Source organism: Bubalus bubalis, chromosome 11 (assembly GCF_019923935.1).
Source record: "Bubalus bubalis isolate 160015118507 breed Murrah chromosome 11, NDDB_SH_1, whole genome shotgun sequence".
In the NCBI taxonomy this organism is placed as follows: Eukaryota; Metazoa; Chordata; class Mammalia; order Artiodactyla; family Bovidae; genus Bubalus; species Bubalus bubalis.
Window position 1 is genome coordinate 32538410 of NC_059167.1, and position 24158 is coordinate 32562567.

Here is a 24158-nt window from a genome sequence, read left to right on the forward strand (position 1 = left end):
TCTTTTCCATTGTGGCTTATCACAGGATATTGAATACAGTTCCCCGTCCTCACTGTGTTGTAAAGAATGAGTCAGACCATGGCCTCTTCTACCAACCTAACGTTTTGCTGGACCTGTTACCATTTACAACTCCAGGGGTCACTAGAACCATGGGAATACCTCTCCTGTTTAACACTAGCAAACAGCCTGTGGAGAACAGGATCTGAACATCTCTATACTTCAGAACATACAGACAATTATCTCCCAACCCAGACAGTCAGGCTGGTTATTATAATTATACAGAATTATAAACAGCCAATGTTTTATCCAGAGAGAAAAATCACCCCCAATCACCTTTTAAAATACTCCTGTCTACAGTACTTTCGTAACCATGCAAGTATTAAGAACTACAATCAAGGGAAATAAATATACAAGGCTTACCAAGAAATCCCATTAAACTATCCCAATAGTAGAAATATTTCCTCACTTGATACTTATTTCTAAGTTAACACCTTGTGAAAAATAGAAAAGAAAGATATATCTTTGTTCAGGAAAAGTAGGCTATAAAGAGTTGATTGATATAGTTATCATCGTATGTCATGATGATTCAGTGAAAAAGACATACACTTTCAACTCTTTACATATAAATCATATCAATTGTGCAGCGCCAGGCCTGTTCTTTATCTGTGACCTCTATGCATACCAAAAGCTATTTCTGGGATTTCTTACCAGCTCCTTTCAAGATTTTAAATCCTGTTCAGTCTCACCATCTGGGTCTCTTCAGAGGTCTCATAGAGGTGACCTCCCAGGAGAAGTTGGAGGAGTCTATTGATTTGCTTGAGGGTTTTTACCTAGGTTAGGGCTCTCTGAATTTAAGAGATAGATCAGTAATATATCCCTTACTAGGCCTGAAATTGTTCAATAAGACCATTCACACTAAAAAAATAAAAATAAAAACAAAACAAAAAAAAAACAGAAAAAGAAATTTGCTTGCTTTCTTAGTAATTAATGAACCATCAACATAGCTTTACAATATTTATTGGTCTCACCAGGGTACATCTGCACTCTAGCTAATATTTCCTATTGTTTCTAGGTAAACACTTCAGTACAAGAAGAAATAATATCTTTAGAAAGTACAGACAAGGGCTGATTACTCTCAAAGGCTTGACAGTCTTAAGACCTGGAATCTGTTTTCCTGACATGGGCTAGGTCAAGTAAAAAAACTGACTTCCTGAAATTTTCTGAACTATAACAATGAGCTTTCTAATTATAAAATTCCTTTTTCTCCAGTGCATTCTTAAGAGAGTTTTAAAAACTACTGAACAACTGATGGTAGGTGAACAAATGGTGATTCTACACAAGGAAGAGACAGAACTCTTTGATCGACCTTTATTTCCAGGAGAGGCAGGTGACCAGAGGGAGAGAATGATGAGTCCTGAGATGGTCGCCTAGCCTGGGTCATAAGTAACCTTATTTCCAGGAGAGGCAGGTGACCAGAGGGAGAGAATGATGAGTCCTGAGATGGTTGCCTAGCCTGAGCCATAAGTAACCTTATTTCCAGGACAGGCAGGTGACCAGAGGGAGAGAATGATGAGTCCTGAGATGGTCGCCTAGCCTGGGCCATAAGTAACCACACCACACTGTATGCCCAAAAGCCTTATAGTTAATTTCTGTTAAACAGATACATAGATGATGTACAGTAGAAAAGAATTTTTTAGTGAGTTTCTTCTTAGCAACACTACAGAAATACCAAGAACTTTATTCTTTATTACTGATCAAGTTACTCATCTATATGGAAATGATACCCTCAGGCCGTTTTTAAAAGCTGTCTCAAAAAATGTTTCAACTACAGAATTACTCTTGGATTAAGGGCAGTAACCCACCACCAACTAAGAAGTGCCATTTTTATCTATTTTTCAGAAAAATTTTGTTTTTAATAGAAAAATTATAAAACTGATTTAAATATATGTTTAGTATTTTAAAATAAAAATTAAGAGACCAGAAATATGTAAGTGATCAGAAATATACTGATGTAATCATCTTTTGAAAATAAAAACATTTATTCAAGATTCTATTAAAATGCACAAAAAGCAAACGTATTTTAGGATTTAGACCAAAGAAACATTTTAAATACCTGTTACCCTGGCATGTAAGCCCAACAACAGTCTTGATCTTGATACAGTCTACTTATTAACAACATGTCTTATAAGTGGTTCATTCCAGAAGTTGGAAATTATAAAATCAAATATAAGATAAAAAATTTATCATATATGAAACGAGTCACCAGTCCAGGTTTGATGCAGGACACTGGATGTTTGGGGCTGGTGCACTGGGACGACCCAGAGGGATGGTACGGGGAGGGAGGAGGGAGGAGGGTTCAGGATGGGGAACACGTGTATACCTGTGGCGGATTCATGTGTATACCTGTGGCGGATTCATGTTGATATATGGCAAAACCAATACAATATTGTAAAGTTTAAAAAAAAATTTACTTTTACATACATAATTTTATTCTAAAAAATTGAAGGTGGTTGGCAGAAGAATATATAGAAGCAAACTTGGCCAGAGATAATCCTATAAACAAACAAAATACTGATGAAAAGATACCAAACTTTTTAAAGGAAAGCTCAAGGGAATTCCCTGGCAGTCCAGTCGTTAGGACTCCACACTTCCACCACAAGGGGCACAATTCCCACTCTTGGTAGGGGAGCTGAGATCCTGCAAGCCACGTGATACAGAAACACACAAAGACACACCAAAAAAAAAACTAAAGCTCAAGTACATATGGAGTGGAATAAATCAAAGATTATACTTCTATTCTGAAACTAAAAAAGGCTAGATTTCTATGGTTAGGATGAAAAAGTTACCAACACTTTTAAATAAAAAATGCTTTTGCTAAAAAGCAGTTCTAAGAGAGGAGTTTATAGTGACATATGCTTACCTTAGGAAACAAAGAATCTCAAACAACCTAACCTTACACCAAAGGAACTAGAGAAAAAACAACAAACAAAACACAAAATTAGTAGAAAGAAAGAAATCATAAAGATGAGAACAGAAATAAACAATATATAGACTAGAAAACCAATAGAGATGATCAATGAAACAAAAAGTTGGTTCTTTGAAAAGATAAAATTGATAAATCTTTGGATAGACCCATCAGGAAAAAGAAAGGAAGGGGTCCAAATCAATAAAATTAGAAAGAAAAAAGAAATTATAACCAACATCACAGAAATACAAAGGACCATAAGAGATTACTGTAAGCAACCATACCCCAATAAAATGGGCAACCTAGAAGAAATGGACAAATTCTTAGAAAGGTACAATCTCCTAAAATTGAACCAGGAAGAAACACAAAATATGAACAGACCAATTACCAGTACTGAAATTGAGTCAGTAATTTAAAAACTCCCAGCAAACAGAAGTCCAGGACCAAAAGCCTGCTCCATTTTTTCCTGTTACAACTGTATTTAGAACCCACAGTAAATACACTCATCCTTGATTCCAATCACTCAGCCTCTCTATCGCCTAGCCACTCCATTTCCCTTCTTGGAGATCAAGTTAGCTGTTTCTTGTCTAGCCTTCCAAAGATATTTAATGCATACATAAGCATTATGTAGGTGTGTGTGTATGTACATCCATATATTTGGGTTGATCCCCATCTCATTTTAAACAATGGTAGCATAACTCACATATTATTTTTCACGTGGCTTTTCACACTTTAACAATATATCTCAGATATGTGGTATATATAATATATACAATGCAATATTACTCTGCCATAAAAAAGAAGGAAACATTGCCATTTGTAGCAATGTGGACAGACCTAGGGAATATTATGCATAATGAAATATGTCCGACAGAGAAAAGCATGCATGTGGAATTTTAAAAATAATAAAAATAAACATATACAAAACAGAAACAAACTCTCAGACATAGAAAACAAACTTGTGGTAACCAAAGGGGAACGGGAAAGGAGGAGGGACAAATTAACAGGTATTATTATATAGTATATAAAATAAATAAGCAACAAGGACTCACTGCATAGCAGTGGGAATTATACCCAATATATTGTAATAACCTACAATGGAATATAATCTGCACACATACTGGATCACTATGCTGTACACCTGAAAATAACATAATATTATGAGTCAACTATACCTTCATTTTTCTATTCAACTATCATATTCATTTTTTTTAAAACTGAAAAAACCCAACAGATCTCAAAGATAATTCAATATCAACACACAAACATTTTAAAATTCTTTTTTGTGACACCTAGTATTCTGTTGTACTAACACTTTTTCAATTAATTCCTTATTGAGAGGCATTAGATTGGTACCAATTATTTGCTCTTATACAAAATTTGGGATGAATAACACTGAGCAACTTAATTTCACAACTAAGTACAGATCATTATATCTGTAAATTTTTGGATATCAAAAGTTCTGCCCTTTCCACTACTCCATAGCTGCTTTAGGATTCTAAGAAATAACACAAGACTCACAATGATATCCATTTAAATTCTTTTATTTAAAAATGTTACCCAAATACCCAAATTACGCTTTCCACTTCAATACAAAATTTAAAATTGTTTTTCTGAATATGTTGAAGGACCAAAAGAGCCTGAGAGATGATTTTACGCCCAAGGAAAATGACCTCAAAACCAGCAGACAAGTATTGTACTGGCTCTCACTTCACACTCAGAAGGTATCTGCTCCTGAGGAGTCCGCGTCCCCCTGGACAGTGCCAACGCTCAGAGACTGCGAGCAGTCTTCCAGGTTCACTGAGGGTAGTGTCACAGACATCTTGGCAGGTGATGTTTGAGAAGTGAAGAGTGGAACAGCCTTACCACCTGTAAAATGAGAAACTCATTCAGCTAAAGAAGTGTACCTGAGTACTTAACACTAGGGATCAAAAAGAGAATTGCATTTGGGATAAATTCTATTCTCAAGGTGCTCAGATCTTGTCAGAGAGATAAAAATCACTCTTCTTTCCATACCCACTCCCAGACAATTAGAGACAATATTTTACAAGTATATGTTATGATCTGAATGTTTCAGATCAGATGAGATCAGTCTCTCAGTTGTGTCCGACTCTTTGTGACCCCATGAATCGCAGCACGTCAGGCCTCCCTGTCCATCACCAACTCCTGGAGTTCACTGAGACTCAAGTCCATCGAGTCAGTGATGCCATCCAGCCATCTCATCCTCTGTCGTCCCCTTCTCCTCCTGCCCCCAATCCCTCCCAGCATCAGAGTCTTTTCCAATGAGTCAACTCTTCGCATGAGGTGGCCAAAGTACTGGAGTTTCTGAATGTTTATGTCTCCCCAAAATTTATATGTTACAATCCTAATGCCTAGCGTGGTGGTATTAAAAAGTGTGACCTTTGGGAGGTGCTTAGGGCAAGAGACTGGAGCCCTCATATACAAGATTAGTGCCTTTATGAAAGAGGCCCCAGAGAGCTTGCCAGCCCCTTCCACCATGTGAGGACACAGAACGAGGAAGAGGTGCCTCGATCTGGGGACGACCAGCCTCCAGAACTGTGAGAAATAAATTTCTGTTGTCTAAAAGCCACTCAGTCTACAGTATTTTGTTATAAGAGCCTGAATGGACTAAGACAGGATACAAGTGCCCAAAGTCATGTTACAGATGATAAACAGTAGGTAAGACCAAGCAGGGAAGGCAGTTCGAAATGAAGAATTCATTAATATGTTTAAAAAGAAAAAAAAAAAAAAAAAGAGTTGACTACATATGTGTATCTATCTGCCGATAGCCTAATTCATTCCTCTAAGTTTAAAAAGTACATTACCTAAGAATATAAAGAATGCCAACTTGGTACTGTTTAAGACCACAAAAACCCTCATTTCAAATTTCATGGACTTACCATATAATCATAATAATAAGCATCTTAAAGGCAAATCATCTTAAATAATCTTACGGATATCTCTGAGTCAACAGTCATTGTAATTGACTTTATAACAGTCTTTAAAATAGTTTCCATAGTAATAAAGTGAAATTTTCCATCAGACTTTTATAGGGACCACAGTTTAAGAAGTCAGTTTTGGAGATTTCAATGATGACTCAATCATAGCTGTCCAAGATGATCAAAATATTTGTAAAAGACAGATTCCTTTCATATTCTGATGTCTAAAAATGATTATTTTAATATTATCATTCCTGTTTGTTACTTACATCAATTTTTTTTTCATAAAAGAGGAAAGGGAAATAAGATTTGGTATCATTATATCAATATCACAAACTAATGCACCAGCATAATCCTCTAAGAAGAAAGCAATTCTTATGTCATTTTAAATAAGTATTTTAAATAGGAAAAGAATTCTTGATATCTGGCTCTGTCAGGATATGATAAAAATTAAAATTAAGAAACAATAAGAACTTAAAAAAAAATCTTCATAGTACATAAGCATTTAAATATTCTGACATTTTACAAAGTCATGATATAGAATACTCAAGTGACCAAGAGTAGTAATCCAAGACCAGAGTTTACCTTGTCAATAAAGTAAAAACCAACACAGGGTACAACTAAGGCTTGAGAACAAAATTAATGGTCAACCTGTAAATTTAAATGCTATCTTTCCTCAATTAAGAAAAAATTTCATTCCTTCCATTACTCACATATCTGTCAAATACTACACTGTTACCAGACATTCTTCTTTTCTCTGTTATCCAATTTCACAAAACTGCTTTACATGTACCTTTATTTTCTACTCTGAGCATTAGATTACCGATTAGATTGTTCAATGATGTAACAACAGCTGTAACTGTTTTTTTTTTTGGTGGGGGGGACCTTGAAGAAGTTTCCAAGTCTCAAGATCAGATCAGATCAGATCAGTAGCTCAGTTGTGTCCGACTCTTTGCGACCCCATGAATCGCAGCACGCCAGGCCTCCCTGTCCATCACCAACTCCTGGAGTTCACTCAGATTCATGTCCATCGAGTCAGTGATACCATCCAGCCATCTCATCCTCTGTCGTCCCCTTCTCCTCCTGCCCCCAATCCCTCCCAGCATCAGAGTCTTTTCCAATGAGTCAACTCTTAGCATGAGATGGCCAAAGTACTGGAGTTTCAGCTTTAGCATCATTCCTTCCAAAGAAATCCCAGGGCTGATCTCCTTCAGAATGGACTGGTTGGATCTCCTTGCAGTCCAAGGGACTCTCAAAGAGTCTTCTCCAACACCACAGTTTAAAAGCATCAATTCTTCGGCGCTCAGCCTTCTTCACAGTCCAACTCTCACATCCATACATGACCACTGGAAAAACCATAGCCTTGACTAGACGAACCTTTGTTGGCAAAGTAACATCTCTGCTTTTCAATATGCTCTCTAGGTAGGTCATAACTTTCCTTCCAAGGAGTAAGCGTCTTTTAATTTCACGGCTGCAGTCACCATCTGCAGTGATTTTGGAGCCCCCAAAAATAAAGTCTGACACTGTTTCCACTGTTTCCTCATCTATTTCCCATGAAGTGATGGGACCAGATGCCATGATCTTCGTTTTCTGAATGTTGAGCTTTAAGCCAACTTTTTCACTCTCCACTTTCACTCTCCACTTTCACCAAGTCTCAAGGAACATATTAAATTCAATTATTATAAAGTTATGTTAATTCTTGTAATTACTATCTTATATTTATACAGCAATTAAAATTCTGTAAAAATCTTTTCCACATCATCTTATCTCATCCTGATAGTAATTCTGGAAGAAAGACAAGGTAAAGGTAACTGAGGCAGAGAGATATCAGAGTGGGCCTTTCCAGATGCATATGCACACTAACTAAACATCTATAAAAGTCTATTGCATGTGTGGAGCCAAGATGGTGTTAAGAAGATACACAGGTGAGGAAGAAACAGTCCTCATCTTTAAGAAGCTTCAAACCTAGTAGTGGAAGTAAACATATAGAGGAATACTTGGTTTAAGTTAAGTGAAAGCAACAGTTGAGCTAGGACTTAAAAGATGTGGAAGGCAATGAAGGAAATAAAATAAATGATAACAGAAATAAGAGGATAAAGAAAAGTGAATAAAGAGAAAACAGAGGAACACAAAAGGGAAATGTTAGATAAGGAGATCCAAAACTGAAGAGTCACACAAGGTAAGAGATGGTTTTCAAGAAAGAGTCTAGTATAATTCATCTAATTCATACTCATTGCTTTCTGCCTGATACCAAATACATTAATTACCCACATAAAAATCATTATTTTTAAGGTGGTTGAGAGAAATTCCATTTTAGAAGTGGTATGTAATGGTAGGGGCACCTAAAGAGAGGAGCAGTGATAAAAGTTTCAAGCACAAATCCCTTTATGATTGGTCAAGGCTGGGACCCAAATGTAGTCTACTGTTCAGTCACCTGGGAATGGTCCCATCCAGACTGTCAGTAAGGCTTTCATGTGGAAAGAAGTGAAAGGGGAAGGGGAGGCGTAAGAACGTGGATTCTGTGACACGGCAGAGCTGGGCACAGCCACTCGTTCACTCAACAACTATCAACTGAGCACCTACTATGTTCCAGAACAGGCACTGTTCTAGACTCTGGAGATTTTGAAGAGAAGAAAAGCTCTAATCTCACTGATATCATATTTCAGATAGGTGTATAGAGCAAATGACAAACAAATAAGGAAACAAACATACTATGTCAGGCTGTGATGAGTGCTATAGTGGTAAAGAACCCACTCGCCAATGCAGGAGGCATAAGAGACCCAGGTGCAATCCCTGGGTGGGAAAGATCCCCTGGAGGAGGAAATGAAAACCCACTCCATTCTTGCCTGGGAAATCCCATGGGCAGAAGAGCCGGAGGGCTACAGGCCATGGAACTGCAGAGCTGGACATGACTGAAGCAACTTAGTACAAGAGGAAGAATGAGTATTGAGGGGCTTTGAGAAAGTTACACATAATTTTCAAAACCCTTGTTTCTTCACCTACATAATATAGGTTAGAGTACCTACCTCCAAGGGTTTGCTGCTGCCAAGTCGCATCAGTCGTGTCCGACTCTGTGTGACCCCATAGACGGCAGCCCACCAGGCTTCCCCGTCCTTGGGATTCTCCAGGCAAGAACACTGGAGTGGGTTGCCATTTCCTTCTCCAATACCTCCAAGGGTTTAGTGAGGATTAAATGGGATAATGTATATAAAGTGTTTTGAATAGTGCTGGCACACAAAAAGCACTTAACGCAGATTAGCACTTGCTTTTAAGAAACTGGAAAGAAACTATCCTAAGGTTTGGCTGCAAAAGGTAGGTCAACTTATGAGAGAGGGATAAGAATGTGTCACTGAAATACACTAAGGAAAAAAACCCACAGTTCCAGAGGGCCTCCAAATAATTATGCTAATTTTAACTCTAGTAATTGTGTTTTTAATCAATGAATCAAATAAAATGTATCATCTTATCTAAAGGGTTTGTTAATGTACATTTTGGAAAGATTTTTTGAAGTGCTCATTTATACAAGCAAAATCAGAGTTTTAGAACTTTAAAAGTGAACTTTTTAGGCTGGAAACATTTTTTAAAAAGCATCACTGTTAACAGGCAAAAAGTATAACATTCATATCCAGTTATGGTCCTCACAGAGTTTAATTTTTTTAAGAAAAGACATAATATCTTAATAAATCATCATTAAAGCAAACATAAAATTTCTACCTCTATTAATGTAGTTTGATGGTTTCAAAGCTTGACTTTTTAAATTTCCACAGTCATATCATTACTCTATGATGTAATTGTTTCAACAGCTGTTTTCAGATTTGTTTTAAAAAAAGGAAAACTATTCCCTGATTCCATGGGTAGGCAGTACGTCATCTAACCTGGCATGCATTTAAGCTGGAGGTGTCATTGAGCGGGACCATGTATTTGAAGCGTCCTAAGACAGGCTTTAATATACTTTCTAGACATTTGAAATTCATTTTTTTGCTTTAAAAGTATTTAAAATTCATAAAGAAACTCTGTTTTCTGTTACCTTCTTATAAGACTAACAAACAGAAAATCTAAAACTAATTTATTCTAATAAAGCAATAATGCAAGATTTTTAATGTCCATTTAAGAATCTGCCTATATATTGTACATGTATTGTTTTTTAAAAATACATATATATATAACTTTCTAAAAGTTTTTTAGGTTTAGATAATCCATTTCATCAGTAGGTTTTAGATTCTGACTCTAATCTTCAAACAGCCAGTAACCCATTATTATGTCTCTGTTATTTGCAAACTAAGAGGAATCCAAACAAAGCGTTCTCTCCTAAAACAACATGAGACAAGTAGAGAAAAGAAGAAAAATATTCCTCAGTAACTTCACAGAAAAATGCAGCACCGGATACTCCTTACTTGGATTCAGTAACTGCATGTGGCATAAGCCACATAAATAAAGTTATGGGATTCTTCTATGAGTAGATGAATAGATAGTACAGTGACTTTAAATTGTTTGGATTTGGGTATTTCTTTGTGCATATAAGGATGGGTTTCTTATAAACTCATTTAAAAATAAAATGAAAAAGGTAACAAAAACTGTAATAATCTTTAACCTAAGTACATGAAGGATCTTAACCTAAGTCTAAGGATGGGTGATCATGGATCTATGAATACCCTGAAATCATATGCAAATTACTTTCATAGGAAATCCTTTCATATTTATATGTATGCACATAAATACAGTCTGGAAGGGAGTCACGCAGTCATAGCTATCAGTGTCTCTCAGGGGTCTGCAGACCCTAAACACTTAGGAACATGTGCAGATGAAGCACATTCTCTGGGTTGTTTTTCCAGCCACGGTGGTGAAATACATGGGCTCCTCTCCTGTACACTGTTGATGCCTTAGTCTCGGGATGGCAACTCCACTGCAGCACTTAGGAAATTGCATTGCAATTATTTACATGTCTATAACTTCCTTTGGACAATATATTCTTTAAAAGCATGGACTGTGATTCATATTATTATTATTTGTTTGTAGGTCTATTGCTCCTATTAAATGTACCCTACGAGCAAACCAACTTTGTCTTGTTTACCTCTGCAAAGTTGCAGCATAATGCTAGTACATGCTGGGCCTTAAAATGATTGCTGGACCAAGCTGATTTGTTTCTGCCTAGACAGTCTGTGGTTCCTCATGGCTAACAGCTTGCTTAGATTCATGCTGACCAGATCTTGTCTTTAAGATTAGCCCTGAGTTCCAGCAACACAGTTGCTTCCCAGCTGTCTATGAAAATGTTACAGTATTTCAGCTGTGCTTTATTGAGTTCTTGAAGCATTTTTCCTGTCCACTCTGGGCTCATCTACTCTTGCTTAAATTCCTTGCTTAAGCAGCTGCTAAACTATCCTGCTGTATTCAATTCTCCTCACATACTTAACCCAGCCCTGCAGATTTTGCAATCATAGCTTCCGTGCTTGAGAACAAATACTACAAGTTTTGATGAAGATGATATCTGGTCATTTGACGTTAAGTACATGGTATGAAAATTTAGATTTGCCTCTGCTTCACAGAATTAGTCACTATTAAACATTTCTTTCCTTACTTTCAAGTTTAAAAGTGATTTAAAATGTTTTATAGTCTCATCCCAAAATGTGTTTTAGACATATAAATCCTATTACATTTTTTAAGTTTACTATTGCTTCTGTTTTTTAAATGAGTTGACAAATGCTTATTTTTAAATTTTAATTTAAGATAAAAATACAGCAGTTCCTATAGAAAGAATAAATGTATCGGCACCTGTGAAAACAACTCCAAATCTTTTTTTCTCCAAAAGCAATAGCTAATGTGAAAGATTTGTTTCTTCTTATGCCAGGTTCCAGCTGCTTCACTTTGTTTAAAACTGACTTCAAAGTTTAAACAGTGTCCTGTCCCAACAAATAACCTCCCCCAGATGGAATTATCTGGAGTACTAGCCTCGGTGCTCTGAATACCACACCTGCAGCCTTTTAATTCAACATTTTATAAACTTTCATAGAGGAAATGATAGATTTTTTGGTCCCCTAACTTTTGGAGAGTTGAGTTTAGTGTATGAAGGGAATTTTATACTTGGGATGAATTTGGAGATATTTAGAAGAATAAAAAATTGAAATTATTGTTTCTACTGTGTTGATTATTATGAGAGAAAGAAGGAAATGAAAAAAAAAATTGAAACGTTTAAAGTAAAAAATCTTACCTGTAAATAAAGATGTGAGGTATAGACTGGGCTCAATTTGTGTCTGATCCATATCACCTGGTGAAGCTACAGTTAAAAAATTTTTTTCATAAGAAAATCAGTGAAGCATAATCATGGTTTCTTCCACTTAAAAACAAACAAACAAACAAACCCACAAACCAAATGCACTTCCACAGTTAGTTTCATAAAACCAGGCAAACAGAAGCCTGACCTCATGGCCTTAATGTAAAAAACGAAATTAAACAGCTGAATTTTAATGACTTTCAATAGGATAATACTTTACCTAATAGATTATTATCTTTATGCATCAAAAATTAGGGAAAAGGATCATGAGAGAATGTGCATTATTATTTGTATTAAATAAGAGAAGCTCATGGGCCATTTCTTCCAAAGCTAAAAGTTTTCACAGATTCGCTTACTTAAGGATTTAATCAGTATAAATGACGTTTATCCACCTCACTAGAACTGACTCATATTTGTTCCTTTTTACAGCTGAGTAATATTCCATTGTATATATATACCGTAACTTCCTTATCCATTCATCTGTCAACAGACATCTATGCTGCCTCCATGCCCTGGCTATTTTACATAGCGTTGTAGTGAAGACTGGGTACACGTGTCTTTTCCAATGATGATTCTTCCGAGGTATATGCCCAGTAGTGGGATTGCTGGGTTATATGGCAGTTTTATTCTTAGTTTTTTAAGGAATCTCCATACTGTTCTCCATAGTAGCTATATTAATTTACATACCCACTAACAGGGCAAGATGGGTCCCCAGAGAGGTGGATGAACCTAGAGCCTGTTATACAGAGTGAGGTAAGTCAGAAAAAGAAAAGCAAATACTGTATATTAAAGCATATATATGGAATCAAAAAAATGGTACTGATGAACCTATTTGCAGGACAGGAATAGAAACACAGACATACAGAACAGAGTTGTGGACACAGTGTGGGGAGAGAGTGGGACAAATTTAGAGAGTAGCACTGAAACATATACATAACCATATGTAAAATAGATAGATAGCAGGAAGTTGCTTTTTAACACAGGGAGCTCAACCCCGGTACTCTGGGATGCAGTGAGGAGGGAGAGGGAGTAGCGCTTACTATGATGTTACTATTAGATACTATCTACGTTCACTTTTCCTCTGCCTTTAAGTTTCTGAGCGAGGGGACAAAACTTACTGCTAGGCGTTTTTCAGATTCTATAATTCAGAGTCTATAGAATCTGGTATACAAACACAGAAACAAAGGTATCAATACTAGCTCAGAGATCCCTTCCACTGAAGAACCACTTGTTTGTAGCAAGTAAATTAAGAGGCAGTTTTCTCTGAAGTGGTTGCCTGAAAGCCCAGAATTCAAACTTACCTATTGTGTTATAGTAAGAAATAAGCAACACCATCCCCTTTCAGACTAAACAAAACAGGGTGGAAGCTAAGAAAAAGAACCTACTTTTTTTCTGTTCCTACTACACTGGTATGTAAGATAAAAAAATTTTGGCAAGTAAATAATAACCAGACACTCTTACTAGAGAGACAGCTGAAAGCTTGTGGCTAAGAGCACAGAATCAGAGACCAAGCTACCTGAATGCAAATCATAGTCCCGACTTGTGTGAGGTCTGGGAGAAACGCCACACTGTGAAGTATCACCACTTTGTGCTTCCATCTCCTCTTCTAGCTCACAGATTTCTCATGATCATGAACAAGAATGATATATGTAAATTAAATAACCTAGAGCAGTGCCCACAGAGGCACTCAGCAAATGGTTGTTTTATTATTATTTAGCCTATGATTATTTTCTAACTTTTTCCAATTGACAAAAGAATTGCTCTCATTAAAGCAATCTTTCCAAAACATATTTTGACAGGGAGATTTTTTGTTTAAGAAAAAGAAAAAAAAATACTGATCACATATTAGAGCAGTAGAGCTGTAAGGGAGCTCAGAGATTATCTTATTTTTACTAATAAGGAAATCACAATTCAGAAAGGTTCACTGACAAAGAAATCAACGTCACAAGTTAGCTGTGGAACTACAACTCGTAAGAAAAGGTTCTTTCCCCACCACCCAACATTTTCATATTCTTCTACTAGGATGTATCTTGGTAGATATTGAGCTATTGAGACCTGTAAGAATAATCAGAAATTATCTGTTCTACTTTTTTAAAAAAAGTTATGAAGGAAGGAAATATATAGTATGTTCAAGAGCACAGCCGTTGATTTCGGAATTGGACGTGGTTTGACTCCCAGCTCTATCATTTATTAACTGTGTAACCTTGGGCAAAATATGGAACTTCTTTGAGCCTCAGGTTCGTCAAATGTGAAATAAGACTACTATTAACATTACCTACTTAACTGGATTGATTAAAGATCTTAGCAGAGTACATGACATAAAGGAAGTACACATAAATGTAGCTATTACCTATTTTCATTGTTACTATAACCATAAACAAAATTCTCCTTTACCCAAACTAGGAGAGAACACTTCTACAATGATTTCTAATGGGGAAAAAAAGACCACTCTGTCAATACCAGAGTTAACTACTGTCACTTTTTCCTATACCAAGTAGCTGCCTCATAATTCTCACTTGCTGGCGAAAGGGTTTACTGGGAGTTCGTATACTGCACTCTGTATGTGACAATGAAGGGAGCAAACACAACCCACACCATGGCAAACAGGATTTGAAAGCTGTTTATCAAGTTTGTTAGTTCTTACACTTCCTCACCCTGCTGTTCAAAACTGAAGAAACATAATATTCATTGGTATTCAAGTAAAAGAAAGAAGAGAAAATTTCTAAATATTTCATCTATAAATTTCTATTAACATTTCTATGGAAATTCCGAGTGGGTAGTATTGACTAAAAATTGAGTCATAAATTACCTGTGAATGCAATTTATCCTTTTAGCTTCACCACAAAACGCAAATGTGTTAACTTTATTTAAATGTTTAAAACTACCACGGAATAAAAACAAATGATCTTAGATCTAAAAATAGAATTGAAGGCTGGCAAAGTAGGGATACTCCTGAAAAAGCTTTAAATGAGGGCACACTGAGGGCATGGGGATTGTGCCACCTGTACACTATACTTCTTCCAAACATTCACTGTATTTCAGCACTTTAAATGGTCTTTCAAAATCTTGTAGCTATATGGTGTCAACATGAAAGCAAGTCATCGTATTTCAAAAAGTGGTCCTTTTAAAAGGATACAAACCTAGGCTTTATGTTTTACTCCTGTATTATAAAAATTTTATTTTTGGTTGAAAATTTATCTTCCACTCTGTAATACTACCTTTAGTAAGACCCACTAGTATAGCAATACTTAAACCTGTAGGTCGTTATGTTACTGTTTTAAACAAATTCTTTATGTATTTAAGAAAACCATGCAGTACTATAGGACTGTTAACTGCAAAACAAGGATATAAAGATGACGGCCTCCAAAACAGGAATTTTTTTAACCCACAAAACAAAGAGTTTTTAAATGAGTGACACCCAGAATTTGAAACCAAATCTAACAAGCAGAAATCTAAAATTAGTAACAATCGGAATAGCTGGAACTTTTATACTAGCGTGCTCACTGAAGGAAAAAAAGGGGGCTATTAGGAATATTATTAAATATAGAAGTTAATACTTTTCAAACAAATATGTTACTCATTGGCTGCATCTCTAATAGGTATACAACTCTTGCCAATAATAGCATTTTCAGAAATTGTATCTTGGCAGCATAAAAGCTTATATTCAACTGACAGGAAGCTGATTGCTAATTCAGAAAATAGATGACCCACCTATTCTGAATGCAGACTATGATTTATTTGAATAACGTACACTTAGTTATTAAGGCTCATTAAAAGCTATTTAAGTGCTTACTGAGCAGTGTAATGACAAAGAGAGTTCCTGCCTTTTAGTGGCAGGAATGTCTACAGGGACATTCCAGCATTAAAATCTGGTTGCAAACAGAGAGACTCGATGTTTTAGTAGACAACTTTATCTATAAGACACTTCCTGCTGGTTGAACAGCCTGTGACTCAGCTACTAAAACAAATTCCTCTCAGATAATTCTTTATAAAAGCATGCCATAATGGTTTGAAAACTAAAGGAATCTTAAAAATTACAATAGGTTTGCCCCATGAAAGAAGCCATACATTCAGTGTGATTTCATCTTTTTTAAGTACAAAGCCAAGAGAACTAATCTATGCTGCTAGAAGTCAGAACAAAAAGAGTTAGAATGGTGGTTATCTTTCTGGGGGTGGAAGCTGTGTCTGAAAGGGAACGTGAAGGGGCTTTGGAGATGCTGGCAATATTGTTTCTTGAGTGTGCTCAGTTTCTGAAAGTTCCTTCAGCTGTACAGCTATGGGTACTTTTCAGTATGTATATTATACTTTCATAAAAGGTTGAAGTCGAAAAAAATTCAACAGGTTCGTTTCATCAATTAAAAGGTTTAGTTCAGTTCAGTTCAGTCTCTCAGTCATGTCCGACTCTGCGACCCCATGAACCACAGCAGGCCAGGCTTCCCTGTCCATCACCAACTTTCAGAGTTTACCCAAACTCATGTCCATTGAGTCGGTGATGGCATCCAACCATCTCATCCTCTGTCGTCCCCTTCTCCTCCTGCCTCCAATCTATCCTATCATCAGGGTCTTTTCAAATGAGTCAGCTCTCCGCATCAGGTGGCCAAAATATTGGAGTTTCAGCTTCAACATCAGTCTTTCCAATGAACACCCAGGACCGATCTCCTCTAGGATGGACTGGTTGGATCTCCTTGCAGTCCAAGGGACTCTCAAGAGTCTTCTCCAACACCACAGTTCAAAAGCATCAATTCTTCGGTACTCAGCTATCTTTATAGTCCAACTCTCACATCCATACATGACCACTGGAAAAACCATAGCCTTGACTAGATAGACCTTTGTTGACAAAGTAATGTCTCTGCTTTTTAATATGCTGTCTAGGTTGGTCATAACTTTCCTTCCAAGGAGTAAGCATCTTTTAATTTCATGGCTGCAATCACCATCTGCAGTGATTTTGGAGCCCAGAAAAATAAAGTCAGCTACTGTTTCCACTGTTGGCCCATCTATTTGCCATGAAGTGATGGGACCGGATGCCATGATCTTCGTTTTCTGAATGTTGAGCTTTAAGCCAACTTTTTCACTCTCCACTTTCACTTTCCTCAAGAGGCTCTTTAGTTCTTCTTCACTTTCTGCCATAAGGTTAGTTTCATCTTATTGTGTTAGACTGTTTTCCAATGAATGAAACACCACGTAACTGACTGTACCAGCCAGCCCTTCACATCAAGTTAGCATCGGCAGCGGGCCACACTGCTGACTGCAAAGACAAATTCCTATTTCTTTTCTTAAAATTTTGAAACAACTGTGAGCTGAAATTACTCAGAAAGTGAAAAAAAGGGAAAGTTGCTTAGTAGTATCTGACTCTGCAACCCCATGGACTGTAGCTCACCAGGCTCCTGTGTCCATGGAATTCTCCAGGCAAGAATACTGAAGTGGGCTGCCGTTTTATTCAGAAGCAGAAGGTAAGTAGGTAAGTTCTGGTTGTTGTTGTTGTTCTCGATTGACTCGCACAAGTCTAGTTTGACTTACTACTTAGGATACCTGATGCTACAACAATAAGCCATTCAATTTAATTGAAAGCTCAAACTAATCTCATTTTAACTAATCTTGAAAACGTTTCTAAAATATCAATACATTTTATAAAAGCCATTTATTTACTTATTTTGACTACCAAAAAAAGTTTGCTCTTTCAGCTTACATCTATAAAGCAATGACATCATAATGACATTTAAACTCAACTATAACTCTTAATCAATAGTAACTCCTATAACTTTAATCATGCAAGGCCACAGATTGTTTAGAAGGTCACTATTATCACATCCTTATAAACAACATTTGATAGCAAACAAAGCTGAAAGCAAAGCAGGTCCCTAATATTTACCTAACAGTTTGAATCTGAGTGTTTTTATAATTTGCACACAGAAAACTCATTTTCTGAGATGGAAATTCTTTCTAATGAAAACTCCTCTCAAACTATGGCCTGTGACTATCACTAAAAATACAGTGTATTATTTGTATAAAATAATAAAATACAGTGTATTATTTGTATAAAATCCTTTACAGTGGATTTTGCCGTATCTAGTCACACCTAACTAAATTTGGAAACAAAAATTAAACGTGACACAGTGACCAGTTCACTTCCCCAAGGCCAGACCTGGCAACTTGAAAAAAAGAGTGAAAGAATGAAAAATGAGCTTTCAAATACAGGAAGCCACTAGAAAATAAGAACACCACCATTTCATATCCTAAAATTAGAGCTTTAAAGATTTCTGTTGACTAGTAAGTTTCAGGGTTGGGGGGAAGGGAGGCAAGGGGGATTTCTGCTCCCTGTACACACGACACCAGTGGGAATAAGGGCCAGTCCAAGTTCTATGTTAGCATTGCTCTGGGTAATAGCTCCAAGCTGTGAGGCGCAGCTGTATGGGCCCTGCCAGCAAGGCCATGGCAGCAGAGCTTTGAGAGCGTGGGGCCCTGAAGTGTCAGGATATAGAGAAGACAGCAGTTGCTGGCTGTGAAAACAGTCTGATACAAACCAGATGGGAACTTACTAGACGGGCAGCACAAAGGGAAACAATTGGTTCATTCAACAAAGTCAGGCCCCTGCGCCAGAGAATTCAGAGAAGACAATAACAGTCACCCAGAGTTGATGCAAACAAGAAACAGTCATGTGGTTACAGTTTAAAGAATTGTTTTTCCTCAGACTAAACAAAGTTTTGCTTTCTAATTCTTATATTCATTAATTGCAGTTTGGTGTACAGGCCTTTCTGCCAAAGACAAATATTTCATTTATACAATAAATACTTTTGTGACACTGAGAGAAATATATGAGGACAGAGAAACTAATTTTGTGCTGCTTCCTGTAAAGTGCTATGAACATAGGTTAAGCTATTTCAAGAAATTGGTAAATTTAGAAAATGACTGATTATGCTGACACAGCAATTAGAAAATATCCAAAATAATATTTCCATGACTTCTTAGGTCTGATTTGTTTTAATGTAGGAAGAAAAATATGAAGGCAATAATCATAGGCTCCTGGAACTACATTTCTACCTAAATGATTTTTTCAGACTTTATTAGATGGGACAGTATTATCGTAATTATAGTCACAGCAAAAAAGTGCCCGAGTTCTCTACAGACTTAAACTGCGTGAGCGTCATCACACTAACAAGTACCTGTGCATCTTTCTTTTTTTGGTACCTGTCTATCTTAAGTTGGCAATATAATAAAGATTAACAATTCGATTTTAAGATAACTTTCGGCAATAACATTTCACTTTAGGACTCTATAGGCATATACTCCACCACAGTCATCTGTTCTGCTATTCTGTAAGAGAGGAAATAGCATTCTAGCTTAAAATAATTCATAGGTAACTGCTTATTTTCCATTAGAAATTCCAGCACAACTTGGGCCTCTGCATTTGCTACTAATTTAGTAACACATCCAAAAAAGCCTTATATGTGTAATCAGTATTCTGAGGTGATAAACAAGTAGCCCATCACAGAAACTGAAAGTAACAGCACTTTTCATGCAATTCTTTGAACATATTTTATAATATAAAATATATATAAAATAAAATATAAAAGAGTATAAAACAGTAAATCTATTTTGTATCTTTATAATAAAAAATGGTTTCTTAGAAGACATGAATCTGTGGAATTGTGAAAATTACTGTGATACTTGAGACACAACCCAGGTTTTCCAATTTGCATTTGATGCACTATCCTGATTTTTTTTTTTTTTATGCTTCCCACCCCTAAAAACTGAGGCCAAACATTTAATGACATCTTTCCTGTTGCATTAGATCTTTCATCCTTTGCAAGGCATTTCTGAAGTAAACCAGAGAAACAGAAGTGGAGTAACAGCCTGATGTGCAGACTAAATGCAGTCATCAGCATTTCCAGCCATGGGCACCCCCTGCCCCGGCCCGTCCACTCCACTGTTCATGCACACACACTCACACACATTGTTTTACAGTCTAAATTACTGGCAACGGTACTGAATGATGGTTTTGACTAAATTTAATCATCAAATCCAAAAATCAGGTTGTGCTTATAAACTGAATTCCCATGTAATAAGAAGGAAAGGAAAACATGAAAAAATTGGTCTTATACAAAAAGAATTAAGAATAAATGTATCAATTCTGCTAAAAGTTATTCTAAACACATGGAATCAACTCTAATAAAATGATTAACAAAGGTAGTTTGTCTGCGATTTATTAGTAAATGTATTTCTTAGATCTTGGATTAACCCATGAAGAAAAAGGAGTTGGTGTCATTTTTATTATTAGGTATACTGATATAAATTTCTTCAGACATTGCCCATTTTTACTTTTATGGGTATATATATATACACAAACACACATATATGTATGAAAAAAATAAGCAATTGCATTAACTATTTTTATCTGATAAACATATCTTGAAATGATTTCCAAGAACAAGGGCCAGATCAGGCAGAACTTTTTAGGATATGATGTGGAGTCTGGACTCTAGGCTGGTGCAAAAAGAAGTCTTTGGAGGGGTCTGAGCAAGGATTCAAGTGATCTGATTAATATATTAAACAGTGACTCTTGCTCTGGGTAGATAAAATAGGGGAGCAAAATGAATATAGGAAGACCAACTGAGAAATTTCTCAGGATAATATTAAAGTTGAGGAATATTATGATTTAAAAAATCAACTACAGAAAGTAGAAAACTCAGCTTGACACCAAGCTGCTGGAAAAAATTTTGGTTAGTTTTATTAGAACACTAAAAACTTTAGTATTAAACCAGTTTTTAACAACTTTTGTGAACACCGAGACAATCAAGAGTAGTGAGGCTACTTAACCTCTCTGAAACCTCAGTTTTCTCATCTGTATAACAACACTAGTAAAAACATTTTACATATTCACTAGTTTACTGTGAGAATGAAAACTTCAACACTTGAGAGTTTTTTGTCAGCTATAAAGCACCTCTCCTTTCTCTATCTTTAAATCTTGACAATGTCCAAGATTTTAGTTTCATCACTGTAGGTTTGGGGGAAGAAACAAATCTACCATATTTGGCAGTGACTGTTCTATCCTAGTGCAACTCTAGGGCAGGATAGATTGACTAGAGTGTGATCAAACTAGTTAAGAGCTTGGAAACAATATAAGAAATAGTAAAAGCAACATGGGCCTTCCTGAGTAGCACTAGTAATGAAAAATCACCTGCTAATGCAGGAGATGCAAGAGATGTGGGTTCAATCTTTGAGTGGGAAGATCCCCTGGAGCAGGGAATGGCAACCCACTCCTGTATTCTTGTCTGGAAAGTTCCAATGACAAAGGAGCCTTGGCAGGCTACAGTCCATGGGGCCACAAAGAGTCATAGACGACTGAGAGACTGAACACAAAAGGAACACAGCATGTAGATTTTGGATTATAATTGTTATCAAATATTTGAAAGATTGTTCCATTGAAAGACCTGTTTCTAACACCCAATAGGACAGAACTAGAACCAATAAGTGAGAAGTTATAAGAGGCAAATGTTAACTCAGTAAGAATAATTAGTGCTTTCCATCAATAAAATGTACAACAAACAAGGGTGCTTCCTGATACTGTGAGATAACCATTTACTGGGTGTAATGTCTCATTTGCTGGCTCCCTCTCCTTTCTCTATCTTCAAATCTTGCAGATGTCCAAGATTTTAATCCAGGGATGCTCCCATTCCCTTTACTTAATCTTTGGGTGATGTCATCCATACCCACAACTTTAAATAGCATCCATACTGTCAACTCTCAGCTTTTTATCTCCAGTCCCAACCTCTTCACTGAATTCTAATAACAAACTGCCTATCTTTTGAAGTTTTTTTAGGCTTCTCAAAACCTATGTGTCCTACACAGAATGGCTGATTTTCACCTCAATCTTCCTAACTTTAATAAGTAGCACTATCATTCAACCAGTAATTTTCAGACCAGAAATTTAGGAGTAACTAATGCTTTTGAACTGTGGTGTTGGAGAGGACTCTTGAGAGTCCCTTGGACTGCAAGGAGATCCAACCAGTCCATTCTGAAGGAGATCAGCCCTGGGATTTCTTTGGAAGGAATGATGCTAAAGCTGAAACTCCAGTACTTTGGTCACCTCATGCTAAGAGTTGACTCATTGGAAAAGACTCTGATGCTGGGAGGGATTGGGGGCAGGAGGAGAAGGGGACAACAGAGGATGAGATGGCTGGATGGCATCACTGACTTGATGGACATGAGTCTGAGTGAATTCCAGGAGTTGGTGATGGACAGGGAGGCCTGGCATGCTGCGGTTCATGGGGTCACGGACACGACTGAGCAACTGAACTGAACTGAATCTTTGACTCTGGTTTCAATTATACTCTACATCTAATTTGCCTTAGTAAGTAATTTTTGAAATCAACTTATTCTTCAGTTCTATTAGGTATATGCCATCAATACATAGCCTTAACGTGACACCTCTACCAGGGTCCAAGCCACCATCACCTCTCATTTGTAATATTGGGACAGTCACACACTTCCAATTAATCTATCTCCACCACTGTCTCCCTAAGGTCTGTTCTCCATCTAGAAGCTAGCGGAAACTTTTAACAATGTAAATTAAAGTCTGTCATTTCCTAGCTCAAATCCTCCACAGGATTCTCCTCATTTGTTGTTGTTCAGTTGCCAAGTTGTGTCCAACTCTTGCAACCCCATGGACTGCACTAACCCCATGGACCGCACTATGCCAAGCCTCCCAGTCCCTCACCATCTCCTGGAGTTTGCCCAAGTTTGTGTCAATTGAATTAGTGATGCCATCCAACCATCTCATCCTCTGTCACCATCTTCTCCTTCTGCCTTCAATCTTTCCCAGCATCAGGGTCTTTTTCAATGAGCCAGCTCTTTGCATCAGGTGGCCAAAGCATTGGATCTTCAGCTTCAGCATCAGTCCTTCCAATGAGGATTCAGGGTTGATTTCCTTTCGGATTGATTGGTTTGATTTCCTCATTGTCTAAGGGACTCTCAAGAGTCTTCTCTAGCACCACAGTTCAAAAGCATCAATTCTTCAGTGCTCTGCCTTCTTTATGGTCCTCCAGTTTATCTTTATTCTCATCATGCTCAGACTGAAATCCAAATTCCTTCTCAGAGTCTGCAGAGCTCGACATGGTCTGCAGCCTACGTCTCCTGTCTCAGTTCTACCACAGCTCCCTTGCACACTCCCCTCCAACCACAATGGCCTTCTTGTTGTTCCTCGGGCAAGTTCATTCCCACCACAACACCTTCATTTTTCCTTCATATTTCTACATGGAATACTCTTCCCCAAACATTTGAACATTTCTCCTTCCCTTCACTCTGTGTGGAAATGCCATTCCTTCAAAAAGGGCTCCCCTAACCAAATGATCTACAGAAGCAAAACCACTTACCCTGCTTTCTTCACTAACTATCACTCTGCTTTATGTTCTTCTTAATTGAAACTAATAGAAATACAAATTGACAGACATTATTTTAACATAAAGAATACCTTTCAAAAATGTTTTGCTTTTTATTGGGAAAGAATTTCAATCTTGGGGCAAAGTTACAAGAATAATATAAAGAATACCTGTATCTCACTTGCCCAGATCCATAGTGGTTAACTTTCCCCTGTGTTTAGGTTGGTATGGTGTTTCCCCATGACCAAATGCAGGTTGCTGCTACTGCTAAGTCACTTCAGCCGTGTCCGACTCTGTGCGACCCCATAGACGGCAGCCCACCAGGCTCCCCCGTCCCTGGGATTCTCTAGGCAAGAACACTGGAGTGGGTTGCCATTTCCTTCTCCAATGCATGAAAGTGAAAAGTGAAAGTGAAGTCGCTCAGTCGTGTCCAACTCTTCACAACCCCATGGACTGCAGCCCACCAGGCTCCTCCGTCCATGGGATTTTCTAGGCAAGAGTACTGGAGTGGGGTGCCATCAGCAATCCCAACTGGAGGCACACAGTATTCATCTGGCCCTCCGTGGTTGCACTAATTTTGATCATCCCATCAGCGTACTATCCTACGTTTC

At 37.2% G+C, this 24158-nt stretch overlaps 1 protein-coding gene across 14 annotated transcripts in view; it reads right to left on the minus strand.

The window, feature by feature from the left end:
* Positions 1-4496: 4496 nt before the first annotated feature.
* Positions 4497-24158, minus strand: part of KIAA0586 (KIAA0586 ortholog) — a 126115-nt gene continuing 106453 nt past the window's right edge. For 12 of the 14 annotated variants that reach the window (XM_044924917.2, XM_044924918.2, XM_025295454.3 and 9 more), the window contains 2 exons: positions 12110-12175; positions 4497-4834 (listed from right to left, as the gene is read on the minus strand). In XM_044924917.2, coding sequence (XP_044780852.2) covers positions 4683-4834; positions 12110-12175 — 218 coding nt within the window. In that variant the 3' untranslated portion in view covers positions 4497-4682. The remainder of the gene's footprint in view (positions 4835-12109; positions 12176-24158) is intronic. The other 2 variants (XM_025295452.3, XM_025295451.3) reach the window with 1 other exon arrangement.